Source organism: Pan troglodytes, chromosome X (assembly GCF_028858775.2).
Source record: "Pan troglodytes isolate AG18354 chromosome X, NHGRI_mPanTro3-v2.0_pri, whole genome shotgun sequence".
In the NCBI taxonomy this organism is placed as follows: Eukaryota; Metazoa; Chordata; class Mammalia; order Primates; family Hominidae; genus Pan; species Pan troglodytes.
In genome coordinates, this window is record NC_072421.2 from 44,695,281 (window position 1) to 44,722,917 (window position 27,637).

The 27,637-nt window shown below is 39.7% G+C and overlaps 1 protein-coding gene across 3 annotated transcripts in view; it reads right to left on the reverse strand.

Moving 5' to 3' along the window:
• The window catches only part of EFHC2 (EF-hand domain containing 2), a 199,231-nt gene that overhangs the window by 99,529 nt on the left and 72,065 nt on the right, over positions 1-27,637 (reverse strand). For all 3 annotated transcript variants that reach the window (XM_016947523.4, XM_063804773.1, XM_063804774.1), the window contains 4 exons: positions 18,527-18,750; positions 7,719-7,970; positions 6,329-6,442; positions 5,798-5,936 (listed from right to left, as the gene is read on the reverse strand). In XM_016947523.4, the coding sequence (XP_016803012.1) occupies positions 5,798-5,936; positions 6,329-6,442; positions 7,719-7,970; positions 18,527-18,750 (729 nt within the window). The remainder of the gene's footprint in view (positions 1-5,797; positions 5,937-6,328; positions 6,443-7,718; positions 7,971-18,526; positions 18,751-27,637) is intronic.

The window sequence follows — 27,637 nt, forward strand, 5'->3', positions numbered from 1 at the left end:
CCATGGAACTCACTTAATAATCACCATTGGTTCAAAAGTTAAAAAAAAAAAGAATCTATGTCAAATAAGTAAACGTTTATATTTTGTCATCACATTCCCATTTCTGAATATTTTTTGTTCTCCTCTGATTTTTCCAATAATATGAAAATTCAAACTTGAAACTTTAGGCCACTCGTTCCACATTTTAACCTGTAATTTAGCCCTCTCCTATCTCAGTCAACACTCACTAATAAAATTCTTTTCCAAACAGGACTTACTCCTGACTATTCGCCTTTATCCTTCCCCATCCACCATCTCCTCCTACTGCACCCTCTATTTGAGTACCCTCCATTGCCTCCAAAGCAACTCCAGGTCATAGTACTTCCCTATGTAGTTCAAAAACAAGCACCAAAACAGAACTTTCCTCTCACCAGCCACGGCCCCAGGTAGCTTTTGTTAAGCCCAAGAAAAGACTACAATTGCACTCAAATGCAATGAAGCGAACAAACAAAACAGAAAAAGAAAAAACTTTTAAAATAGCCAACTGCCTACTCTCTCCAAGGGAGTGCTACGCGGTAAATACTGTTGATTTTATTTATATACTTATCATCTGTGAGGAAAGAGAGGTGGAGAGAGAGCTGGTAACATATTTGTAATAGCCTAGGAGCTTTCAGGTACTCATTTGCGAGGCTGTACAATCTCAGAAGCAACCGTGCTCTCCAGAGCAAGGAACATATTGACCTGGTCTATCCAAGTCGCTGTGTTTGTCCCCAACATAAATGGCAAAAAAAGATGCCACATCTTTCCTAAAACAAAACAAAACAAACTCCCACAGAATCTATTTTCTACTTCTTCCCCAAGCTTCAGTATGACATAGGTGTTTTCAATCCTGTATGAAAGGAGTTCTACATAAGCAAATATTTCCTTTTCCACTGTCAAAGTTCCCATAGAGGAAGAGTACAAATTTTAGTGCACACCTCCGGAAGAGAAAATGGAGATCAATTTTTCATCCAAGACAACCTAACTCTTAATATTAAGGTGGTTGTTTGGTTTTTGTTTTGTTTTGTTTTTTAACTGATGATCAAAAGGCTAAGGGCTTGAGGCCATTTCTAACTCTTGTTGAAAACATTTTCAGCTTTCATATGTCCTTAGACTTCCTAGCAGCCTTTGTGTGAAATTTCCCCAAAAACAATCCCCAAAAGAGTATTGTTACATCCTAACAGAGACTGCTTACAGCAGACATGTTTATAAAGGTGACTCAGTGAAAGGGGGGAGCCAGTGTGCCAGTACAGAAGTGACTTGTGAGCTTCAACTATTGCTATTTTTATGGTGATTAAAGAAAAGTCTTGGAAATAAAGAGGAGAGTTCAAATCTTGGAATTGGGCAGAATTGCGGTAGACTCTATCATTGCTAACCATTACATCTAACGCACCACTGTTTGGTCTTTCATTTCAGGAAGAACATCATAGCCATGGCAGGAGAGCTGTATGTGATTATTTAAAAATCTGGGCCTGAGCAGTTTCTTTCAACAGGAGACATATACATACAACTCTACATACCAATCTAAGCAGTCTAACCAAAAGAGGACACATATTGAATCTCAAAGTAATTAGGACTGCATTCTACACTTCCCCCTAGAATTACAGGGCTTATAACACACTGTTGTTTTCTCAACCATATAATTTTTGCAACAGATTTAAGTAACAAAAGAACCAATTTAGAGCTTTCCTCTGCACCCACAGTGCCATCTAGTGTATAAAAGCTGAGAACTTTTCCACTCCATCATGCCTGACTTTTATACCACCACATACATCTTTTTGGAAACTCTGGCTCAAGATCCAACTTTAAATCCCATTTATCTGGGTAATTTGCATACGTTCACAAAGCTCTGGACTCACAGCTGAATGACAAGTTTCCTCACTTTGGTTTTCCATCATCCCAGCATCCTGCGTGTTTTAGGTGTTCAAAAATATTCATTGAATAAATGAAAAAGTATACATTTTTGTACAAAGCATCTTCCCCAATGTCTCAAGTTGGCATTCTGCTAGATCCTGAGACAGATATGTCTTTTAATTATCTGATTCTTCTAATTCCAAGTGACTTGTCAAAACATATATATATCGAATGCCCATCCATGGTTGACTAGATTCCAACAAATTGGCAGACAGATGATACATATTACAAAGGAGTCTTAATGCTTCTTCGTGGTGATTTTCTATTTACCATCTCAGTGGGAAAGACTACTGGGAAAAGCCTTCAGTTACCTCAACGTTCACTGCTTATGTTCTAGTAGTCTAGAGATGAATACAGGTTTTGAGAGGCTGGAAGCTTAAATAATTTGGGCAAAGCTCTTCTAGGCAAAGAATGTCAAATTACTAAGACAAAGTTAGGCCAGGGCCTTGGATTGGGACCCCTGGAAAGGAAGACCTCTAAAGATTATGCTTCATTAGCTTCAAGGTAAATCCACTTGTGCTTGTATTCAATGCCCATGTCAAATGATTTCAATGAAACCTAAATTCGTGAATCACATCATGTTAGAGCTATAAAATCTTTAAGAATCCTCCCATCTCAACCATCTTCATTTCATAGGGGAAGCAAAAGAAACAAAATTGTTAGGTCCATCAGGGCCATGTGATGAGACCAGAAGCCAATTCTATCCTATTGGTGCAATTTTAAGTGTCCAATTCACTCAAATAATCATTAAACACTCATCTTAAATGTCCTGCTGTTCCTAAAAATTCAGAGATGGCCAGAAATGACTCCACAAAATTAAAGGTGCTTTAAGATTTTTGTTGAATCTAAGCATAGCCCAATAAGTGTTCAAAAGCAATGAGAATGAACAATCTTGTTACTAGTTTCATTGTCCCAGCCACTAAGAAAAAATAAGAAAGTCCACTGATAGACAAATAATAACCTAAAGCAGAAATTCCTACGTAAGAACAGTTTACATTTGATCCCTGTCCTTTTAGTGAAAGGAACACCTGCTGGAACCCCTAGAGCCTTTTTCAACCTTCATGCTATAGGAAAGATCAACAGACCTCCATCTGCCGGACCGTGTTCATTCACATAAAATAATGAGGGAGTGACATGCTACAGCCTGGCAGGCAAGCCAGGGCCAGCAGGATGGCCAAACTGCCTGATGGAGGGGGTCCCACTGCACTATTAAAGAGAAGAAATCTATGGAATCACCTTCTCCTTAGAATCCTTAAATGTATGAAGGAATCATCTTAAGAGATTGAGTTTTACACAGGAGCTCAAATGTCTCTTGGAATTTTAGCAAGCCCTCCACTTCTACATAAATAGAAAGGTTATCCATGTACCTTTCTTGGGACTGTGGCCAACTCCTTCTCTTTGTCTGCCATTTTTTTCTCCCCCAAAATATGTTGGGGTGTCATTACACAGGAGAAGGTACTAAAGCACCAAGGCGGCGTACTGCGTTAGAAATCTCCCCTGACTTCCTGCTAGAGACGCCCCTAGCTGTGTTGCTGCTGCTTGTCAGATCCTTCCTGCGTGCTGCACAGTGGAGATACCCAGGTTTTCTACTGAACACAATTATTGACAAAGGAGGAAATGTGACCACAATTATTGACAGAACCACAATGATTGATGGGACTTTGTCCTGGTTTGGGTTTTAAGGATACCAAAACATAACGCATGTAATTTGGTCAATTTAAAAAATTGCTGAGACCAGATGAACTATAAATAAAATTAAAATGGCAGAAATAACTGTATCTAAGTAACATTAAGGATATTAATTTAACCTTACCAAAAAATCAGGAAAAGCAAATGCAAAGATTATCAGAGAACACTGATTCATTCTCCCCTCCACCTCATCATAGATATAATTTCTAGTCTTTACTTACATTAAGTACACTGTTGTAACTCAAGAAATGTTGTGTAATAATAGTGTCTGTTAAATGGGATATTTTAACATATGTTATGAGAAATATAAAAAGTCAGTGTGACTATGAAATGCATCATAATTTTGCATTTGCATAATTTTCTGTTTAAATGCATAATGCTCATGTTATATTAGCTTTAGAGGCACAGACTACTTTTTTTTTTACATAATACAATTAGTCCACAGAGTGAACAAAAGAAGTGAACAGAAAGAAATTAGCACAAGGACTCGACTGAAATGGACCATAGGACATTTGAAGCTGATACATTTACCCAGGATGGCTCGATTTGGAGCACACCAGGGAATTCACACTGCCTCGAAAATTTTTCTAGAGAAGCCGTTAAGACCCTAACAACATACTAAGTCCCACCAGTAGGACATTCATTTTCCCAAATGCAACTTTCATATTCTCACCAAGCTGACAGACAAACATCAACCAAAAGTTAGACTTTATGTTTAAGGAATCATATAATGCTTTGGAACACCACATCCTTTATATTAAGGTAATCATCAGGTGTAAGTTACGGTTTTTGGTGACTCATCTTGATATATACATTTAAATTTTCATTCTACACTAAAGACGGATTCCAAACAGGCATCTACATTTATTAAAGGCCAAATTCTTTTCCCACAGTCTAGGGGCCACCAGCAGCTTCTCTATAGCAGCTGCCACCTGCACATTCCTGGCTGCTTCTTGTCCACAGTCCCCAAGGCAAATATGCCCAACTGTGTCCACTGAAGGGGACTAATTTTAGAAAATAAAATAAAAAGAGGCCACCAATTTGGCCCCAGTAGGGCCCATACATTTTGACTAATCTGGCATGCAGATGCAGTGCAACAAATTCCCCTAATGAACCTAAGAGTAAAACTGTAAGCCTTTTTCACTCTAACCCCCTTGTGTACTTGATGTGCCTTCTCTCACAATATAAAGATTCCCAGAAGGCCAGGAATACTACACAATGCGGACAACAAGACACATAACATGGCTTCATCTCATTCTAGTGACAAAGCACCTTGTCTTTCAAGAAGCTGCGGTTGCACTTGGCTTCCATCTTGCCCCTCGGGGAAGTGTGTTCATATGAATACTCCAAGGTTCAGAAAGAAGTACAGGACTAAGTACCCACTATCCCAACTCCAGTCCCAAACTGGGAGGTCAGCAAGTCCCATCAATTCCTAGCAGCAGCAGGTATCTGGAGCCTCAGGTAGAGGGGAGTTTAACAAATGAGGGTTTATGCTTTAGGTTTCACGTCACATCCTCCGCCAGCTTCCAAGACACTCATAACACGGTGTCACACGCTGCAGGTCTCAGTTCCCCTTCCAGCCTAGAAACCTCTTACACAACTCTATCTCCTAAGTCTACTACAGTGACCTACATATAGTAGGTGCTTAATCAATCGCTCATTTTCATTCTGAACTGAACTAACCTTACTGGAATGGAGTTAATATCTGAGAAGAGAGAAGCTTAAAACCTGGCTGAGCCTCACCAGGAAAGGTAGAGCAAACTAGCAGAAGAGAATTCCCTCAATAACTCAATTAGGTATATCCATTGTGGTAAGAAGAAGTAAGTGAAAAGAAAAGCATTCAGATTTCCATTTCGATTGCTAAACCAAAACATTTAGCCCCCCGGCATCAGGCAGACAAGTTCAAATCTTGGCTCACTCTTTGCTCACTGTATAACCTTGGACAAATGAGCCCCCTTTAAGCCTCGGTTTTTTTCACCTCTAAAATGGGGATAATGAGCCTATCCATGGAGAATTGTTAGGAATATATAAGACAACAAACGGCTGGAAGATAGCAAATGCACAATAAGTGGTAGCTATTATGAGCCTAGCATTTGAAACTCCAAAGTAAAATCTTAATTAGGGAACAAACAATTTAATTTAAAAAATATTTTTAATTGACATATGTATCACTTACCAATTCCATATTTAGACTTATAATAAGACTTCGTAAATTCATCACAGTCATAAAGGAGCACTTTTCTTCCCCACACATTGATGGTGACTCCTAGGGACAGGTCACTATCTTTGTAAAACTCTTGGTCTACTTTTCCTAGCTAAAAAAGACAAAGGAACATAGCATTGGCACCATGGACCCTCCAAAGAACCAGGAACCCCTTCCCAGAGAAAAAAAGGAAATTAAAAATAAAACTTCAATCTTTAATAACTAAATTTTTAAAATCAAATAAAAAAGCAACCAGTTGATGTTAATATTCTAAAGTATTATTTTAGCACTGTAGTATTATACTTACAAACTGCAATGCATTGCATATATTTATATAGACATTTCAGCATGTTTATTACTGATAAATAGCAGTACAATGCATACATTTATGTATTCATCGATTTCATTCACAATCTCACAAGAGAAGAGTACGTAACTCGCCCCACTGTTCAGGTTCCAAAGAAGTCACACTAGAAACAGGTAATAAAATATGAGGTTCCTTCCCTTATATCTATCGAACAGGTAGCCATCTGCTTGGTTCTTTATAAAGTCACCATATGAATTGAGAACTGCTCGATCTGTTATCTGGCCTGGTTGATAGACTCTAGGTGGGCAATTCTGGAAGACAAAATCAAAACAAGATGTGGTAGGATTTAATCCATTCCCTTTCTTACTATAACCCCAGGGCTGGCATAGAGGTGGCACTCAATGAATATTTGTTGAATGAATGAATAAAATGAATTAACTAATGTTGGCACACTGTAAATGTCAGGTATGTCATTATTATTTTATATTTAGCCTATTTTTCAAAGCCATTCTAAAAACAGGCTTTTCTGGCACCTCCTGGTTGCCTGCTATGGGTATCCCAGGGCTCCCTCTGGGACAAATTGTGCCTCTCCTGCCTCCAAGCAAACGCAGTAGGGCTTCCAGCAGTGGGCTCAGAGAATCTGGGAAAGCCTCCCGGTGACGACTGAATGGCTAGCAGTTATTTGCCTCGGAAATTAGCATTATGGTAACCTTTTCATGTGCACTAAGAAGACACTTTATCCAAATAAGAAAGAAAATATAACATAGAGCTTTTGAAAAAGCCTTTATGTTCTTAAGTGTCCTTATAGGTGTTTACAGGTCCTTAGATGGTGTTTTTTTGTTTTTTTTTTTTACTATGTTATGACATTTTAAAGATGGGGAAATAAGCTCAAAGAGGTTAAGTGATTTGCCCAAGGTAACACAGCTATTAAGGGGCAGACTCACAACTCTAATCCAGGTCTGGGCTGTTTCTGCTGCACCCAAATTACATGAGCTCTCAAATGGCCATAAATATTTGTAGAAATCAATCTGACAACACTTTTTAATGTTAAATAAAATGCAAAAGTCATCACTGCCACTAGCTAGTGGCTAGTTGGTGACTAGTTGCTACATTCAGAAAAGGCACTTTGGTTTGTAAACTTGCATGTGTATGTTTGTGAGTGCATGTGTACATGCACATGTAGGTGCACGTGTATAAGTGTGTGTTTGTATTCACAACCCAGACCAAACCATGGGCTCTCTTCAGTAGTCTGCAGTGCCCTGTCCAAAGCCACAAGCAATTCTTTTACTAAGGAGTCATTTAGTTTCATAAAACTGGATGTGAACTCAATGATGAATAGGTGCTTTTTCTTACATTTGACTTTTTTCCTTTACTTGCCTTAACTTCAATGTTCCAACTCTAATTGATCATATTCTCTGTATTACTTTCACAGATGTATATTAACAGAGGGCACAAAAGGAAAGTTTTCTAAATACCTGCACTAGTGCATGGTTACTATCATCATATAGTCATAACACACAACATTCCAAACAGTGACTAGTCTCTTGACCCACAAGCAAATTCAAAGTGGTTATATCCACTGCTCACCTTGGGTAGCTTACTCCTCCGGAGGAACATTTTTAGAGCATCTCGGCCTGAGTTGTGTGGAAGCAATTCTTTGATTTCAATAGTATCATCACACAAGAAGTAATGCAGGATGAGTTCTCTACGGTCTCCAAACATTGAGACTGAGTCATCCCACAGGCAGAAGAAACACAAAATCTTGCCATGATACTGGAGGAACTGTTTCAGGGTGTCGAGGGATTCGTAGGGACGTAAGGGCTCTACGTGTTCTACAACCTGCAAATGGAGAAAATGTCAATAATAGTTGCAGGGTTTGCATAATCGCTTTTCAGATATACACAATCAAGTGACAAATATATAAAGATATATTTTTGGTCAGGCACGGTGGCTGATGCCTGTAATCCCAGCATTTTGGGAGGCCAAGGCGGGAAGACTGCTTGAGTTCAGGAGTTCAAGACCAGCCTGGGCAACATGGCAAAAACACAACTCTTAAAAAAAAAAAAAAATTAGGCAGATGTGGTGTCACACGCCTGTAGTCCCAGCTACTTGGGAGGCTGAGATGGGAGAATTGCTTGACCCCAGGAGGTCAAGGCTGCAGTGAGCCATGTTCACACCACTGCACTACAGCCTGGTCAACAGAGTGAGACTCCATTTCGAAAAAGAAAAAAAAAAGAAAAGAAAACAAAAAAGATATATTTTTCTACAGATTATTCTGTGATTTTGTTTTTAATTTCAACTATGACATAGATACATACACATCTATAACCAGTTTTAACCTTAAGAACTGGCTGGGCGCGGTGGCTCACGCCTGTAATCCCAGCACTTTGGGAGGCTGAGGCAGGTGGATCACGAGGTCAGGAGATCGAGACCATCCTGACTAACACGGTGAAACCCCGTCTCTACTAAAAATACAAAAAATTAGCCGGGCGTGGTGGCAGGCACCTGTAGTCCCAGCTACTCGGGAGGCTGAGGCAGGAGAATGGTGTGAACCCAGTAGGTGGAGCTTGCAGTGAGCAGAGATCGCGCCACTGCACTCCAGCCCGGGCGACAGAGTGAGACTCCATCTCAAAAAAAAAAAAAAAAAAGAATAGAGACAAACAAGTTTGAGGAAGTTTTTCATATTAAACATTAATACACTAAACTATACTTCTGGCCAGGTGGGGTGGCTCACACCTGTAATCTCAGCACCTTGGGAGGCCACAGTGGGTCGATCACTTGAGGCCAGGAGTTTGAGACCAGCCTGGCTGTCTCTACTAAAAATGCAAAAAAGTTTAGCCAGGTCTGGTGGCAGGTGCCAGTAATCCCAGCTACTCAGGAGGCTGAGGCAGGAGGATCCCTTGAACCTGGGAGGCAGAGGTTGCAGTGAGCCGAGATTGTGTCACTGCACTCCAGCCTGGGCGACAGAGCAATACTCTGTAAAAAAAAAAAAAAAAAAAAAAAAAAAAAAAGATTAAAAAAAGAAAAAAACTATACTTCTTTAATATTTTTTAAAATTGACTTTTCAAAAAGATTTAAAATTCTTATTTAAGAACAGACAAAACTAATCTACGGTGACAGAAATCAGAACAGTAATTGCCTCTGGGTAGGGAATTTGACCAGAAAGGGGGAGAAAGGAACTTTCTGAGGTGGTAAAAATATTCTACATCTCGATTTTTGTGTTGGTTACTCAATTGCACACATTTTACAAAACTTGTTGACCTATGTACTTAAGATTTATGTGTTTGACTCCATATTAATTATATCTCAACCAAAAACATAATTTGTCTTTTCACTGGGAAATTCATATGTGTACATAATTCTTACTCATTCAAAGATTTTTGTGAAGGTAAAAGGGAAGAAATATATTCACTGTTTTATTTTAGCTCAAAAAGCTTTAGGTATCAAGGATAAGAATGCCCCGGAGAAACAGGAGCACAGCAAATGGAGAAGGTCTTAAGGTCTGCAGAGCCTCTGCCTCGGCTGTCCTCTGTCCCAGGAACCACTAGTTAGTTCCATAGTCTTCTTGATGCAACTCTTCCCTCTATTTGCACTTTCGCAGCCCTGTCGTGGAGTAAAACTGCCCCCATTTCATCTGATGTAACCAAATAGGACTGTTATATAAGGAAGTGCACACTGACAAGGGAGATGTTATCCCAAATCAGGTTATACAATCTTTTTGTAAATTTTTGAAATTTCTATCTGTCGAGGGCAGTCTAGGTGCAGTCTTAACCCAAGACAGTGGGGAGACATGATGGCTTTCCAAAGACTCTTCAGTCTTATCTCTGATATTTAAATGAAATTATGGGACCACTATTTCAATTGATTGAAAAATGTTTCTTTGGCATTATGAGGCCTCTAAGAAAAGCATTATTGATAATATACCATTGGGATTCTTTTCAGTCTAAGTTAAATTGTTTAATTTTAACTTTACAGTTCAAGACAGCAAACACTGCAGAAGTAAATGTATGAAAGTCAATATAGAAGCCTCTTATTAAACTCCTAATTTCCCAAAGATTTCTATATTTATTGAAGAATTTTCTCCCTGAGGGAATAAATGCTAAAATGATGTTCCCACTCTGAAAGGAAATTATTTAAAACATTTCTTAGCTGTTCTTGGTATTTATTCTCAATTCCTGGCACAAAAGATCTTTTTCTGGGGGTGGCTGGCAAGATGGCCGAATAGGAACAGCTCTGGTCTGCAGCTCCCAGAGAGATCAATGCAAAAGGAGGGTGATTTCTGCATTTCCAACTGAGGTATCTGGCTCATCTCATTGGGACTGCTTAGACAGTAGGTGCAGCCCACGGAGGGCGAGCTGAAGCAGGGTGGGGCATCGCCTCACCCGAGAAGCACAAGGGGTCAGGGAACTCCCTCCCCTAGCCAAGGGAAGCCGTGAGGGACCGTGCTGTGAGGAACAGTGTACTCTGGCCCAGATACTATGCTTTTCCCATGGTCTTTGCAACCCTCAGACCAGGAGATTCCCTCAGGTGCCTACACCATCAGGGCCCTAGGTTTCAAGCACAAAACTGGGCAGCTGTTTGGGCAGACACCAAGCTAGCTGCAGTTTTTTTTTTTTTTTCATACCCCAGTGGCGCCTGGAACACCAGTGAGACAGAACTGCTCACTCCCCTGGAAAGGAGGTGGAAGCCAGGGAGCCAAGTGGTCTAGCTCAGTGGATCCCCCCAGCAAGCTAAGACCAATGGCTTGAAATTCTCGCTGCCAGCACAGCAGTCTGAAGTCGATCTGGGACGCTGGAGCTTGGTGGGGGGAGGGGCGTCCCCCATTACTGAGGCTTGTGTAGGCGGTTTTCCCCTCACAGTGTAAACAAAGCTGCCAGGAAGTTGTAACTGGGCGGAGTCCACCACAGCTCAGCAATGATTTTGTAGCCAGACTATCTCTCTAGATTCCTCCTCTCTGGGTAAGGCATCTATGAAAGAAAGGCAGCAGCCCCAGTCAGAGGCTTATAGATAAAACTCCCATCTTCCTGGGACACAGAACATGGGGGAAGGGGTGGCTGTGGGCACAGCTTCAGCAGACTTAAACGTTCCTCCTGCCAGCTCTAAAGAGAGCAGCAGACCTCCCAGCACAGTGCTCGAGCTCTGCTAAAGGACAGATTGCCTCCTCAAGTGTGTCCCTGACCCCTGTGCCTCCTGCTAGGAGACACCTCCCAGCAGGGGTTGACACCTCTTAAAGGAGACCTCCGACTGGCATCTGGAGGGTGCCCCTCTGGGATGAAGCTTCCAGAGGAAGGAACAGGTAGCAATCTTTGCTGTTCTGCAGCCTCCACCGGTGATACCAAGGCAAACAAGGTCTGGATTGGACTTCCAGGAAACTCCAGCAGACCTGCAGCAGAGAAGCCTGACTATTAGAAGGAAAACTAACAAACAGAAAGGAATAGCATCAACATCAACAAAAAGGATGTCCAAATGAAAACTCCATCCGAAGGTCAACAACATCAAAGACCAAAGGTAGATAAATCCACAAAGATGAAGAAAAACCAGCACAAAAAGGCTGAAAATTCCAAAAACCAGAACACCTCTTCTCCTCCGAAGGATCACAACTCCTCGCCAGCAAGAGAACAAAACTGGACGGAGAATGAGTTTGATGAATTGACAGAAGTAGGCTTCAGAAGGTGGGTAATAACTAACTCCTCTGAGCTAAAGGAGCATGTTTTAACCCAATGCAAGGAAGCTAAGAACCTTGAAAAAAGGTTAGAGGAATTGCTAACTAGAATAACCAGTTTAGAGAAGAACATAAATGACCTGATGGAGCTGAAAAACACAGCACGAGAGCTTTGTGAAGCATACACAAGTATCAATAGCTGAATCGATTAAGCAGAAGAAAGGATATCAGAGATGGAAGATCAACTTAATGAAATAAAGCATGAAGACAAGATTAGAGAAGAAAGAATGAAAAGGAACAAACAAAGCCTCCAAGAAATACGGGACTATGTGAAAAGACCAAACGTACGTTTGATTGGTGTACCTGAAAGTGATAGGGAGAATGGAACCAAGTTGGAAAACACACTTCAGCATATTATCCAGGAGAACTTCCCCAACCTAGCAAGACAGGCCAACATTCAAATTTAGGAAATACAGAGGAAACCACAAAGATACTTCTCAAGAAGAGCAACCCCAAGACACATAATTGTCAGATTCACCAAGGTTGAAATGAAGGAAAAAGTATCAAGGGCAGCCAGAGAGAAAGGTCGGGTTACCCACAAAGGGAAGCCCATCAGACTAACAGCAGACCTCTCTGCAGAAACCCTACAAGCCACAAGAGAGTGGGGGCCAATATTCAACATCCTTAAAGAAAAGAATTTTCAACCCAGAATTTCATATCCAGCCAAACTAAGCTTCACAAGCAAGGGGGAAATAAAATCCTTTACAGATAAGCAAATGCTGAAAGATTTTGTCATCACCAGGCCTGCCTTACAAGAGCTCCTGAAGGAAGCACTAAATGTGGAAAGGAAAAATCAGTACCAGCTGCTGCAAAAACATACCAAATTATAAAGACCATTGACGCTATGAAGAAACTGCATCAATTAATGGGCAAAATAATCAGCTAGCATCATAATGACAGGATCAAATTCACACATAACAATATTAACCTTAAATGTAAACAGGCTAAATGTCCCAATTAAAAGACACAGACTGGCAAATTGGATAAAGAGTCAAGACACATCAGTGTGCTGTATTCAGGAGACCCATCTCACATGCAAAGACACACATAAGCTCAAAATAAAGGGAGGGAGGAATATTTACCAAAAAAATGGAAAGCAAAAAAAAGCAGGGGTTTCTATCCTAGTCTCTGATAAAACAGACTTTAAACCAACAAAGATCAAAAAAGACAAAGAAGGGCATTTCATAATGGTAAAGAGATCAATGCAACAAGAAGAGCCAACTATACTAAATATATATGCACCCAATACAGGAGCACCCAGATTCATAAAGCAAGTCCTTAGAGACCTACAGAGAGATTTAGACTCCCACACAATAATAATGAAAGACTTTAACACCCCACTGTCAATATTAGACAGATCAACGAGACAGAAAATTAACAAGGATATTCAGGACTTGAACTCAGCTCTGGACCAAGTGGACCTAATAGACATCTACAGAACTCTCCACCCCAAATCAACAGAGTATACATTCTTCTCAGCACCACATCACATTTATTCTAAAGTTGACCACATAATGGGAAGTAAAACACTCCTCAGCAAATGCAAAAGAACGGAAATCATAACAGTCTCTCAGACCACAGAGCAATCAACTTAGAACTCAGGATTAAGAAACTCACTCAAAACCGCACAATTGCATGCAAACTGAACAACCTGCTCCTGAATGACTACTGGGTAAATAACAAAATTAAGGCAGAAATAAATAAGTTCTTTGAAACAAACGACAACAAAGACACAACATACCAGAATCTCTGGGACATAACTAAAGCAGTGTTTAGAGGCAAATTTATAAATTTAGTGCTTATAAGCACTAAATGCCCACAGGAGAAAGTGAGAAAGATCTAAATCAACACACTAACATCACAATTAAAAGAACTAGAGAAGCAAGAGCAAATAAATTCAAAAGCTAGCAGAAGGCAAAAAATAACTAAGATCAGAGTGGAACTGAAGGAGATAGAGACACAAAAAACCCTTCAAAAAATCAAAGAATCCAGGAGGTGGTTTTTTGAAAAGATCAACAAAATAGATAGACTGCTAGCCAGACTAATAAAGAAAAAAAGTGAGAAGAATCAAATGGACACAATAAAAAACGATAAACAGGATATCACCACTGATCCCACAGAAATACAAACTACCATCAGAGAATATTATAAACACCTCTACGCAGAAAATCTAGAAGAAATAGATAAATTCCTGGACACATACACCCTCCCAAGACTAACCCAGGAAGAAGTCAAATCCCTGAATAGACCAACCAATAACAAGTCTGAAATTGAGGCAGTAATTAATAGCCTACCAACCAAAAACAGCCCAGGACCAGATGGATTCACAGCCAAATTCTACCAGAGGTACAAAGAGGAGCTGGTACCATTCCTTCTGAAACTATTCCAAACAACAGAAAAAGAGGCACTCCTCCCTAACTCATTTTATGAGGCCAGCATCATCCTGATACCAAAACCTGGCAGAGACACAACAACAACAACAACAACAACACAAAAAGGAAATTTCAGGCCAATATCCCTGATGAAGATCAATGCGAAAATCCTCAATAAAATACTGGCAAACCAAATCCAGCAGCACATGAAAAAGCTTATCCACCAAGATCAAGTCAGCTTCCTCCCTGGGATGCAAGGCTGGTTCAACATATGCAAATCAATAAATGTAACCCATCATATAAACAGAACCAATGACAAAAACCACATGATTATCTCAATAGATGCAGAAAAGGCCTTCAATAAAATTCAACACCCCTTCATGCTAAAAACTCTCCATAAACTAGGTATTGATGGAACGTATCTCAAAATAATAAGAGCTATTTATGACAAACCCACAGCCAATATCATACTGAATGGGCAAAAGCTGGAAGCATTCCCTTAGAAAACTGGCACAAGACAAGGATGCCCTCTCTCACCACTCCTATTCAACATAGTATTGGAAGTTCTGGCCAGGGCAAGAGAAGGAAATAAAGGGTATTCGAATAGGAAGAGAGGAAGTCAAATTGTCTCTGTTTGCAGATGACATGATTGTATATTTAGAAAACCCCATCATCTCAGCCCAAAATCTCCTTAAGCTGATAAGCGACTTCAGCAAAGTCTCAGGGTACAAAATCGATGTGCAAAAATCACAAGCATTCCTATACACCAATAATAGACAGACAGCCAAATCATGAGTGAACTCCCATTCACAATTGCTACAAAGAGAATAAAATACCTAGGAATACAACTTATAAGGGATGTGAAGGATCTCTTCAAGAACTACAAACCACTGCTCAAGGAAATAAGGGAGGACACAAACAAATGGAAAAACATTCCATGCTCATAGATAGAAGAATCAATATCATAAAAATGGCCATACTGCCCAAAGTAATTTATAGATTCAATGCCATCTCCATCAAGCTACCATTGACTTTCTTCACAGAATTAGAAAAAACTACTTTACATTTTATATAGAACCAAAAAAGAGCTCGTATAGCCAAGACAATCCTAAGCAAAAAGAATAAAGCTGGAGGCATCACACTACCTGACTTCAAACAATACTACAAGTTTACAGTAACCAAAACAGCATGGTATTGGTACCAAAACAGAGATATAGACCAATGGAACAGAACAGAGGCCTCAAAAATAACACCACACATCTACAACCATCTGATCTTTGACAAACCTGACAAAAACAAGCAATGAGGAAAGGATTCCCTATTTAATAAATGGTGTTGGGAAAACTGGCTAGCCATATGCAGAAAACTGAAACTGGACCCCTTCCTTACACCTTATACAAAAATTAATTCAAGATGGATTAAAGACTTAAACATAAGACCTAAAATCATAAAAACTCTAAAGAAAACCTAGGCAATACCATTCAGGACATAGGCATGGGCAAAGACTTCATGACTAAAACACCACAAGCAATGGCAACAAAAGCCAAAATTGACAAATGGGATCTAATTAAACTAACAAGCTTCTGCACAGCGAAAGAAACTATCATTAGAGTGAACAGGCAACCTACAGAATGGAAGAAAAATTTTGCAATCTATCCAACTGACAAAGGGCTAATATCCAGAATCTACAAGGAACTTAAACAAATTTACAAAAAAAAAAATCAAAAAGTGGACAAAGGATATGAACAGACACTTCTCAAAACAAGACATTTATGCAGCCAAGAAACATATGAAAAAAAAGTTCATTATCACTGGTCATTAGAGAAATGCAAATCAAAACCACAATAAGATACCATCTCATGCCAGTTAGAATGGCGATCATTGGGAGGCCGAGGCAGGTGGATCACGAGGTCAGGAGTTCAATACCAACCTGGCCAAGATGGTGAAACCTTGTCTGTACTAAAAATATTAAAAAAAAAATTAGCCGGGTGTGGTGGCAGGCCTCTGTAATCCCAGCTACTCAGGAGGCTGAGGCACAGAATTTCTTGAACCTGGGAGGCAGAGTTTGCAGTGAGCCAAGATCGCACCACTGCACTACAGCCTGGTCAACAGAGTGAGACTCCATTTTGAAAAAAAAAAAAGAATGGCAATCATTAAAAAGTCAGGAAACAACAGATGCTGGAGAGGATGTGGAGAAATAGGAATGCTTTTACACTGTTGGTGGGAGTGTAAATTAGTTCAACCATTGTGGAAGACAGTGTGGCAATTCCTTAAGGATCTAGAACCAGAAATACCATTTGACCCAGCAATCCCATTACTGGGTATATACCCAAAGGATTATAAATCATCCTACTATAAAGACACATGCACACGTGTTTATTGCAGCACTATTCACAATAGCAAAGACTTGGAACCAACGCAAATGCTCATCAATGATAGACTGGATAAAGAAAATGTGGCACATATACACCATGGGATACTATGCAGTCATTAAAAAGGATGAGTTCATGTCCTTTGCAGGGACATGGATGAAGTTGGAAACCAGCATTCTCAGCAAACTAACACAGGAACAGAAAACAAAACACTGCATGTTCTCACTCATAAATGGGAGTTGAACAATGAGAACACATGGACACAGGGAGGGGAACATCACACACCAGGGCCTGTCAGGGGGTGGGGGGATAGGGGAGGGACAGCATTAGGAGAAATACCTAAAGTAGATGATGGGTTGATGGGTGTAGAAAACCACCATGGCAGGTGTATACCTATGTAACAAACCTGCAAATTCTGCACATGTATCCCAGAACTTAAAGTATAATTTTAAATATATATAAATTTTTTTCTTCATAAACCTATGAAATCCCACAGTGCTCTGCGCATTTTCATATAATCCATCATTATTCACAATCACTATCATATAACAACAACTGTTAGTGAATGAGTGCAGCCATATGCAAAGGGTGGCAATTCATTTGGATCCATTTCCTTCAAGTTCTCTCTGCTGGTTCTAAATTCTTTCTATTTATCTAGACTCTTTCATCCAGGGCATTTGGAAAAAATAAAAATGAATCCAAACCAAAAAAAATCCCTTTGTACATCAATATACACCTTAGATATTCCAGGATCAACAACATTAAAGAATAATTCTGCTGGGGCTGGGAGGCAGGAATAGATGAATGATACTACAAGTGGCTTTTAAAAAGAGATCAAAACAGAATCAAAAGAGAATTTTGTTCTAAATTTTGTTACCTCTCTGCAAGGAAATGAATCATAAGTTTTAAAACAATAAAAATCAGACAAAACTCATCTATGGGTATAGAAATGAGAACAGCAGTTGTCTGTGGTGGGGAGCGGGATCGATTCGATAAACACATGAGGGGACTTTCTGGGGGAAGAGAAATGCTCTACATCTCAATATGGGGGTAGGTTATAGGGGTACGTGTATTTGTTAAGACTCATCCAACTGTACACTTAATTTCTGTGTATTTTACTGTGTGTAATCACACTTCAATAGAAAAGGAAAAAGGAAACAAGTGACAATGATGGAAATCAGGGTAAGAGTCAAGACATTTGCGATCCAGTCCCAGCAAGGAGATTAGCTGGGTGTTGTCACCTTCCACCCCTTTGAGTGTTCAAATTCTTCTGGAAAACAAAATTTGGGCCCAGGGACTGTTTAAAAAATAGGAAGACAAAAATAATACTAAAAATATTGAGTCTTTACTCCCTTACACTAGCTGGGGTCAGACCTTGTACATAAACATCCTTTCCTAAAGGGGGTATATCAGAATCATGGTCCTCCTTATTCTTCCAGAGCATCTTGGCATCCAATGCCATCCTAAGAGGACCTGGAATTTCCTAGGAGGAAGAAAAAATGTGTACCCAAGGCTTGGTTCACTAAATCACTAGTATAGAAGCAAAGATCTTTCTAGCCAGAGTTAGACAACTAAAATGCAAAAACACAAGCCAAGGAAATGTGGATACAACTCATATACCATCAGTGACCACAAAGTCAATTGTGGGTGCCTAGAAACTGTCTCACCTGTGCAGTTCACTGAAGACTCCTACTGCCTGAAAGAGAGAGTCTCTACAGAGAGAATTGGGGTGAGGCAGTGAGGAAGTCATTCTTGCTCTGTGGCTAACACTCAGCCTTCCCTCTAGCCCAAAGAAGAACAAAACAACTGGAATAACTATGGCTCTAAAAGCTCTTTCACATCTGCATCAGGAGTACAAACACCCTTTACTGACTTTCCAAAGGGATTTTTATTTTGAAGACAAGAACTCAACAAACGTCAATTCCTTACCTCTCTCCGAATCTTCATGTAAGGATCTTCTGGACATTGTACTGGGGGATTCACTTTGACCCCTATTTTCCTCAAAAAGTTTCTTGTGAATGCATCACAGTCATAAATCTTGAATGTCCGGCCATAGAAGACAACCTCTGTGCCGACATTAAAATGATACACAGTATAAAACTGATCCTCATCAGGAGGCGGAAGAGTAATCCGATGACGCCGGATAGAAGTCCCTATGGCATGAAAGAAAATACAACTGTTTTATCATGTGGCTAACAAGTAAGAAGATACAGCACATTCACTAACAACCCTGAATACTTTCCCGCAACAGAAAACTGGGCAAAGGACTCGTTCTAGGAAGCAGCATTAGTACATTCCAACTCTGAGGGAGTCAGAATGAGCTGAGACTTCTGAGGTTCAGAGCTCTGTGGCCAGCCTTGCATGTGGTTAGAGTTGCCTAAGTGGTGGTTGGGAAGTATTTTAATAAACCATAAAGACTGGGGTGAGGATGGGGGATGAAGGACAGGGGACATAAGCAGAATGACGAAAAATACCAGACGCTGCCATCATGTCTTTTCCTAGAACAAGCCTGCTCACATTCAGCCACCAGCAAGCACTCAATGTGAGCACACTCAACAGGCATTAAGGCACCAATGCAGAATGCTCACAAAAATGTGTACTCATGGCTCAAAAAAAAAAAAAAAAAAAAAAAAAAAAAAAAAAAAAAAAAAGCTAGTAAGCTTTGGAATGATAGGTGCCAACATTGACTTAGAAGTTTCAATAAGGATGAATGACTTTTGGCTGCTGTGAAGTTTCATGGAATCTTCTTTCCTCTATCAACCTATTTTTCCTCCTCCTTCCTCTATAGCCTCTGTCCACCTCCACCCAAGCACTACCTCAAGTGAGGGTTATCAGAGGCTTCACAGTTCTAGCCAGTGCTCTGGGCCAAAAGCTCTAGATCTCATCCCATCTTCTACTTCCAACCCTGATGCCCATTCATTTCTCCTCTTGAGAATATGTTCCCAGGGTCCCACGTATATCCAAAAGAGTGGTCAGCCACTGGAGGTAAAAGAGTTCCTTGCCTACATGAGTGTACCAACTATACCACACCATACCAGCCAAGTTACCCAAATATTGCTGCAATCTGTTGTTAAGGATTGTTTAGGGGCCAGGCATGGTGGCTCATGCCTTTAATCCCACCACTTTTAGAGGCCAAGGCAGGCAGATTGCTTGAGCCCAAGTGTTCGAGACCAGCCTGGGCAACATGGCAAAATCCTGTCTCTACAAAAGAAAAAAAAAATTAATTAAAAAAAAATTAGCTGGGTATGGTGGTGCCCACATGTGGTCCCATCTACTTGGGAGGCTGAAAGGTGGGAGAATTGCTTGAGTCCAGGAGGTCGAGGCTAAAGTGAGCCATGATCACACCACTGTACTCTAGCTTGGGCAACAGAGCAAAGCCCTGTCTCAAAAAAAAAAAAAAAAAAAAAAAAAAGAAAAGAAAAAGAAAAAAGAATTTGAAAAAAAGAAAAAAGGGTTTGAGATTTTATCCTACTTGCAAGATGAGAAGTTAGCCTTCCATAGTTTCATGGATGCTGGTAGAAGACAGGAGGTGCCTTGGTCAGAGACAAAAGGCAGTTTATTAATCAACAGCAGTAAGAATAGCCTGAATATCAGCATTTCTTTTTCCAGTTTCCTAAGCCCCAATTCCCACAGGATGACATAGTAAGGGCCAGGTAACATTTGTACATGCAGTGGGTTACATTACAGGAGAGTAACCCTTAGCTTAGGGAACCCAAATCTTCTATAATTAGCAATAAGCATCCCTGCTCTTTATCTCCAAGGGAGCTACTATCTTTATTAGACTTTATTCTGGAAGGAGACACTAAGCCTCTATCTTCCAACGCTATAAGCAAACCTATACTTTGCTCCAGAGGGAGAGACTATTTTTGTCTTCCACAGCTACTTGCTATATAAACATCCTTGAAGAGATAGTCCAGAACAAAGAGAAGTCAGTGCCTCTGCTTACAAGAGATACAGAAATGCATGATACCATGGAGAATTGTCTCTCAATATCTGTAACTGACTTAGGCCTGAGAATCTACTCCAAGAACAAAGAGAAAAGGAAAGCAGAACAAACTGCAGATCTAATGATTCAATAAAAATTGGCTTGTGGGAACTCTGCATGGAGGTATTTTAATATAAAGATGTCAACCTATCTTCTTTGTATTTTATACAGCACTGAAAATGGTGCCTTTTCTCAAAGTCTAGAGACACTTAGAAATTAGTCATTGCTTATTCATTAAGGAATATTTAATGAATATCTTTATGTGCCAGGAACTGTGTTGGGCTCTCTTCCATTATTCTACTTATCATCTTTTCACTCTGTTGAGGGGAAATTACCTAAAATCATTTTCAGCTTCTTTTCTTTGCAGCAATTTTTAATTGCTTGGTGCATTAAATTAAAATAATAAAACTATAAAATTAGAACTGGCCTAGAATATTTTTAAATGTACTACATAAAAGATGATACAATTTTACTGTGAAAAAATTATACTTCAATTAGCCTTTAATTCATAGCACTGAAAACAGTATGCAAATTATTTAATCATTCAAGATTAGACATTTAGAACAAATTGCATACTTAAACATGTATAAAAGGATGGGCATTTCAGGTATTTTCAGGAACCATTATATACTACTTTAAAAATACTTATATTGTGACAGTTTTTAAAATATATAAGAATTATTCAACAGTCAGGAGCTTCTTCAAAAATTCCATCTATCTTGCATTTTTACTTCATTATAGAAATTCAAATAAGCAAGTTAGCGATGATTTTTGTTCCATAAGACTTTGAATAGGAGTCCTATATTTTTCTAGGTGGCAAAAACTGGCCCACCCACTGGGCTTTTAAATAATACTAATCACAATCATCATCATAGCCCTAGGATAAACTTTCACTTACATTTTCTCATTTAATCCTCAATAATTCTATAAGGCAGATAATACATGAAATATGAATATTCAGTTTAAGGATGAGAAAACCAAAGCTCAGAGAGGTTAAATGCCATGCCCAAGGTCATGCCCTAACAAATGGCAGTAAAAGATCTTGAAGTTGGGCTTTCAGACTCTAACTAAATACCATTACTTTCCATAGTTTGCACTGAGCTGTATCTCACTGTACTGCAGCTACATATTACTTGAGGAGGAAGAGCCATAGGCATAACAGGATGGAAATGGATAAAAGAGCTACCAGCCACCATGAAAAGAAAAGAGAGATGAAGCTGCTCTTCCGAAAGAACAGCCTCTCTCCTCGAAGGGGAAATTTCCAGAGATGCCCACCCACTGCTATGGCAATGCACCCTGCAGGGCCTGCCCCACCAGCTGACTTGCCTCTCCCAGGAGCCTGCAGATCTCAAGCCCCCCAACTCTTCCTTCTCTTAGCCGCTACACTTCTCTCACTAGATGCTTCTCAGAAAAGGCCAGGGAAGTTCTTCTTGGTGACAAAAAAGAATCCTGAACACCCATGAGTTAGAAAGAAAAGGCAGGTCTAACACTAACAGTAAAGTTTTGATAACCAAAAACCTAACGTCACAATTCCATATTAATCAGAAAACCAAGGTGGGCCATTTGAAATGTACAGTTGCACATGAGAGCTTTCAATAACATATTCATAGGATTTCTCAACTGTGTCCTTTGAGAATTAAAATTTCTAATTATCAGAATTTGTATGTTTTTAGTCTTCCACGATAAATGGCAGAAACTCCATCAGCAGGAATTTGTTTTGGGATATCAAAGAAATGGGCAGGATACCATGTCCTTGACCCACATTGAAGAGCAGGTGAAATCATCAAGGTAGATAAATAAAGATATTGTTACAAAACAGAAAAACAACTAAAGCACCATATTTGCCCTTTAAATTTTCAGGTGTTTATCTTAACTGCCCAATAAAGACTACTGGGACACATGTCCAGCTTTTCCTCATCTTCATGTTTTACATTTCTCTTCCTTTGTAAAAGCCCTGCTATCTGGCTATGCTCTTCAAGCTTTAACTTTGTAACATTTCCCTGTGGTTTAGATCAAAGTGACCATATATCCATTTATGTTTCATGTGTTTTCATGTTATTCAGTTGAGACTTGCCTTAGATCTTTGCTCATACCACTAAATTTACTTTTCTGGAATTCACCTTCCAGAATTAAGACTCCAAACTCTCACCTCTATTTTATTTTTTATTTATTTATTTATTTTTGAGACAGGGTCTCACATCGTTGCCTAGGCTACAGTGCAGTGGCATGATCATGGATCAATGCAGCCTCAACCTCCCAGGCTCAAGCGATCCTCCCTACCTCAACCTCCCGTGTAGCTGAGATTACGGGCATGGCCACCACGCCTGGCTAACTTTTTATTTTTTGTAGAGACAGCCTTGCTTTGTTGCCCAGGCTGGTCTTGAACTCCTGGACTTAAGCAATCCTTTTGCCTCGGCCTCACAAAGTGCTGGGATTACAGGCGTGAGCCACTGCACCTGGGTCACCTCTATTTTAATTTAAGTATGTTAATTTCATTTTAGTAATGCTGCAGGCCTAGAGTACATCCAAGTCTAAAGGCAGATATTTCTTAGGTAAATGAAGATATAACTGCAATTGCCACTTGTCATCACATCTACAAGTTTGTGCCCTAAAAATACTAAGAGGCTTAACCACAATCACACATAACAGAGTGTCTTTTCTTCCTCTTGTGCTTACTATATTCCTCTACTAAAATGACTTGTATACTTTTACTTTTATTTTTCTAAAATGTCACCTTTAGAGTTTCGGTTTCACAAGAATAATTATTTTTATATACACAACCGGGCACTCACCTTGCAGCAAAAGAATAAGAAGTTAAAAATTCCACATTTCTGCTCACAATAAGAAACAGTAACCCTACGCATCTCCCCCTTAGCTATTGAAAAAGCACCAAAATAACAGATGCTTTAATGTCCTCTTGCATGACCACCTTCTTGCCCTGTTTTCCCTATTCAATCTATGATCTGCTCCCAAATACTTCCCAATTTATTGTCCCACCACTTTATCTCATGTTGCTCCTTTTGACTATTCTGCCTTTCTCTTCCATCTTTATCTAGAGAAACTTTTGAGGTACCATTCAAATGCCAGATTCTCTAGTGGATATTGGCTTTTCCTCCTCTAATCCCTCAAGTACCTGGTTCCCTCCCCAGTGTCCACCCTCTAGGGTGACCAGATTTAGCAAATTAAAATATAGGCTGCTCAGTTAAATTTGAATTCCAGATAAACAACGAAGAATTCTTTTTTTTTTTAATTTTTTAAATTTTTTTTCACCCAGGCTGGAGTGCAGTGGTGTGATCTCGGCTCACTGCAACCTCCGTCTCCCAGGTTCAAGCAATTCTCCTGTCTTAGCCTCCTGAGTAGCTAGGATTATAGGCATGTGCCACCACACCCAGCTAATTTTTATATTTTTAGTCGACGAGGTTTTGCTATGTTGGTCAGGCTGGTCTCAAACTCCCGGCCTCAAGTTATCAGCCCGCCTCTTCCTCCCAAAGTGCTGGGATTACAGGTGTAAGCCACCATGCCCAGCCAAATTCTTTAGTATAACTATGTCCTATGCAATATTTGGGACATAATTATACTAAAAACTTCATTGCTTACCTGAAATTCAAATATAACTGAGTATCTTATACTTCATCTGGCAACCTTCCCACCACCCCTCCACCACTTTATGGGATATAATACCTATATATAGTACATGCCCAATAAGAGTGAATGGCATATGAATGACTGACTTCTATTTTGTGTGATTACATTTGCCTGATCAAGCAGATTATCTTAGAGTATTAAAATATATATATATGAGAAATACTACCTTATTAAGGGGCCAAAACAAGTCATTAGTGGAAATCAGTGTTCTCAACCAAGATGCACTAAGAATCATAGGGAAGCCAGTTCTTGACCTCATGTCTACAGAAGAAAAAATTCTGGGGTGGGCTAGGGGATTCTGAGGATCACTTTCAACTGAGAACAACTGGTATAGACCATACCAGAAAATCACGGCACATTTCTAATCATTATCCTTTCTTTAGCACAGATTAGTCTGGACTTGGTGTATTTAAACTGACAATTATTCTGTTAGACAATTAGAGGTAAAACTACTGGATTAACCTCTGACATTCTTGGCTTGATATAATGTTGTTTTAACTACATTCCAGCAGAAAAGCAACACGTTCTATAAATATAACACATCTAACCGAAAAGAGAGTGATGTCCTGGCAAGAAATGAAAGCAAGCCTTGAAGTGCAACACTGGCTTTCTTGACTCATAACACACACAAACCTCCTTGCCAACAAGAACTTGTGAATATTAAAAATATGTTGTTCTGATTAGAAGCTGCATGAATGCCTATTTTGGTACCATGCTAATGGATGCCTCTTTTGTTTCTGGCTGATTCCAAACTCCCCCCACCCTAAAAAATTACATGATAATAGAGGCAACCAAAAGGGAGCAGGGGAGGGTTATAATTCCTCCAGTTGCACTAATTTCCAAATGGTCACACAAGAAACAAGTGCATCTGACCTCCAAGTTCATCTAGAAAATATCAAAATCCTATGGAAGTGACAGGAACGCCATCACTGCACAGCACCTAATCTTGACCATTTGCCTCTTCCCAGGGCCCAGATGCATGGAAAGCAAGCCCGGGCCACTCAAGTCACAACTGAAAGAAACACTACCTACCCTGTCCCACTGACGTCTGAACCACTGGCTCATTAAGTGTTTTCTTTTTTCCAATCACTTAATTTAGAAAAGCTTGAAGAAGGCATTTAAATGATTTTTCAAACTATCTGCAGTCCAAATAGACCTTCCTTAACAAGAATTATCATATTAAATATTTCAAGAGAGACTGGTTTCTCTCTAAACAAAGCTTGGTGACAGAGTGGTTATTCGTGTTTGCTTTCTACAGGATTTGCTACAGCCTTCCAAATTTCTCTACTCTGCTGACAAATTCAATGTCATTACGCAGCGTGATTACTGTGTATTCTATACACAACTCTTGAGCTGTGTCTTCACACAGGGAAATGTCCTGACCACAGTGAGCCAATCGAAAATTCGGAAAATTTCCAGAGACTTTAAAGTTGTCTTTTACTCAGGTCTTTTTTTTCTGAGACTTTATGATAGCATTCCTCCCTCCTTACACAAGAATGATTTTCAAGTACATCATTATGACTATCTTCAGCTTGCCTTTGGAATCTGCCTATGTGAGATTTGAAATCAAGAGTCTGAAAGAATTGAAAAGTCTTAATAAAAGCCTTTCCAAGATTCTAAAAGAAGCTACATTTCATATTTCTTCTTGGATAGTTTAATAAAACTAAGATGAACTGGACAGGGGCCAGTGAGCTATAGGATTATGAGCTTTCACTTTAAAGGTAATAATGAAAACAATAATGCAAGTCACTAACCCAGGCCTGGGGTGTCCTGTGACCTCCAGTCTATCATTTGTGCAAGTTTGGTGTCATGGTGGGAAAGTAATCAGAAAATAAGCAGAGCTTAGTGAGGGAATATCAGAACAAAATGTTTAGGTGAAAACCTGTAAGAAATTTTTTCTTTTTGCCACAGCAATACTATTACATAATCAAATACACATAAGTAAAATAGATGTCCACAGAAATTATAAATTGTAAATTCTTTGTTCTTAAATAATCTTCAACCATTTTCTAATGCATTCTTGCCAATCTTTAAAAACTGCCTTATATGTTTTAAATGACCCTAAAGAATCTAAAACCTCTTGTCCCTTTGTAAAATAAAATGTCATACTTTTAACCTTAAAATTTGTGAAAACCTGTTTTTAAAATGTTATGGTATTTCCATATTTCCTGAAAGATTTACCATTAGGCCAAATTCACCAAATAAAATGGCCAGGGAGTGGATAGTGTATCAGTTGGAACACAAAGAACAATGAGGACAGTTCATATTACCTCCTCATACTAATCTTCGTCTTTTCCCACCACTAGTAAAACCAAGCAGAGACACTAAATTGAATTCCCTTTATCTTTCCATCACCTCACCAGTGGCTCTCCTCTAACATGGTAGAATAGCCTGGTCATGATCTGGGCACCTCTGATTCCCAATCTCCATTTCTAGTCTTGACTTTTTTCCTGAAAACACATCCTAAGTTTGTACCTGCCTGGAGGGACATCACCACACAGATGTCTAACACCCCTTCAAAGGCCTCATGCCCTGAAACACACCCCAGATTCAAACCCCAATCCTGTTTCTTGCTCTGTGCTCCTGGGCTTTATAAAGGTATCATGACTCAACCACAGAGACCTCTGAGGCTGATATAGTTTGGATATTTGTCCCCTCCAAATCTCATGCTGAAATGTGATCCCCAGTGTTGGAGATGGGGCCTGCTGGGAGGTGTTTGGGTCATGGGTGTGGATCCCACATGAATGTCTTTGTGTTGTCTTCGCAGTAATGAGTGAGTTCTTTCTGTTGGTTACCGTAAAATCTGATTGTTAACAAGAGTCTGGCATCCCCTCCTTTCTCTCTTGCTCCCCGTCTTGCCATGTGACACGCCTGCTCTCCTTTCACCTTCCACCACGAGTAAAAGCTTCCTGAGGCCTCACCAGATGCAGAAGCTGGTGCCATGCTTCTTGTACAGTCTGCAGAACTGTGAGCCACATAATCCTCTTTTCTTTATAAATTACCCAGCCCCAGGTATTCCTTTAGAGCAATGCAAAACAGACTGAGCAAATTACCTCCCTAAGCCTGTTTCCTTTTCTGTAAAAGCTGACAGTGACAATAACTACTTTAGATGGTCATCAGGAGATTAAATGAGATAATGATAAGGTAGGCACTTTTTCATTAGATATTCCCCCTCCTCACTCTCTGTATTTAATCACTGGCCAATGCATATCAACTCTGCCAACCAAATGTCTCTCAAATCCTTCCCCAATTTTCTATTCCTACCATCATTGTCCTGGTTTGGACACTCAGCATTTCTAGCCTGAACAATTGCAAAACTCTTGGACTGGTGGCCTTGCTCCCTTTCCTTTCCAATCTGGTGGCCTATTATTACTCCATGAGATAGGGCTATGATGGGACTCAGTCCTTTT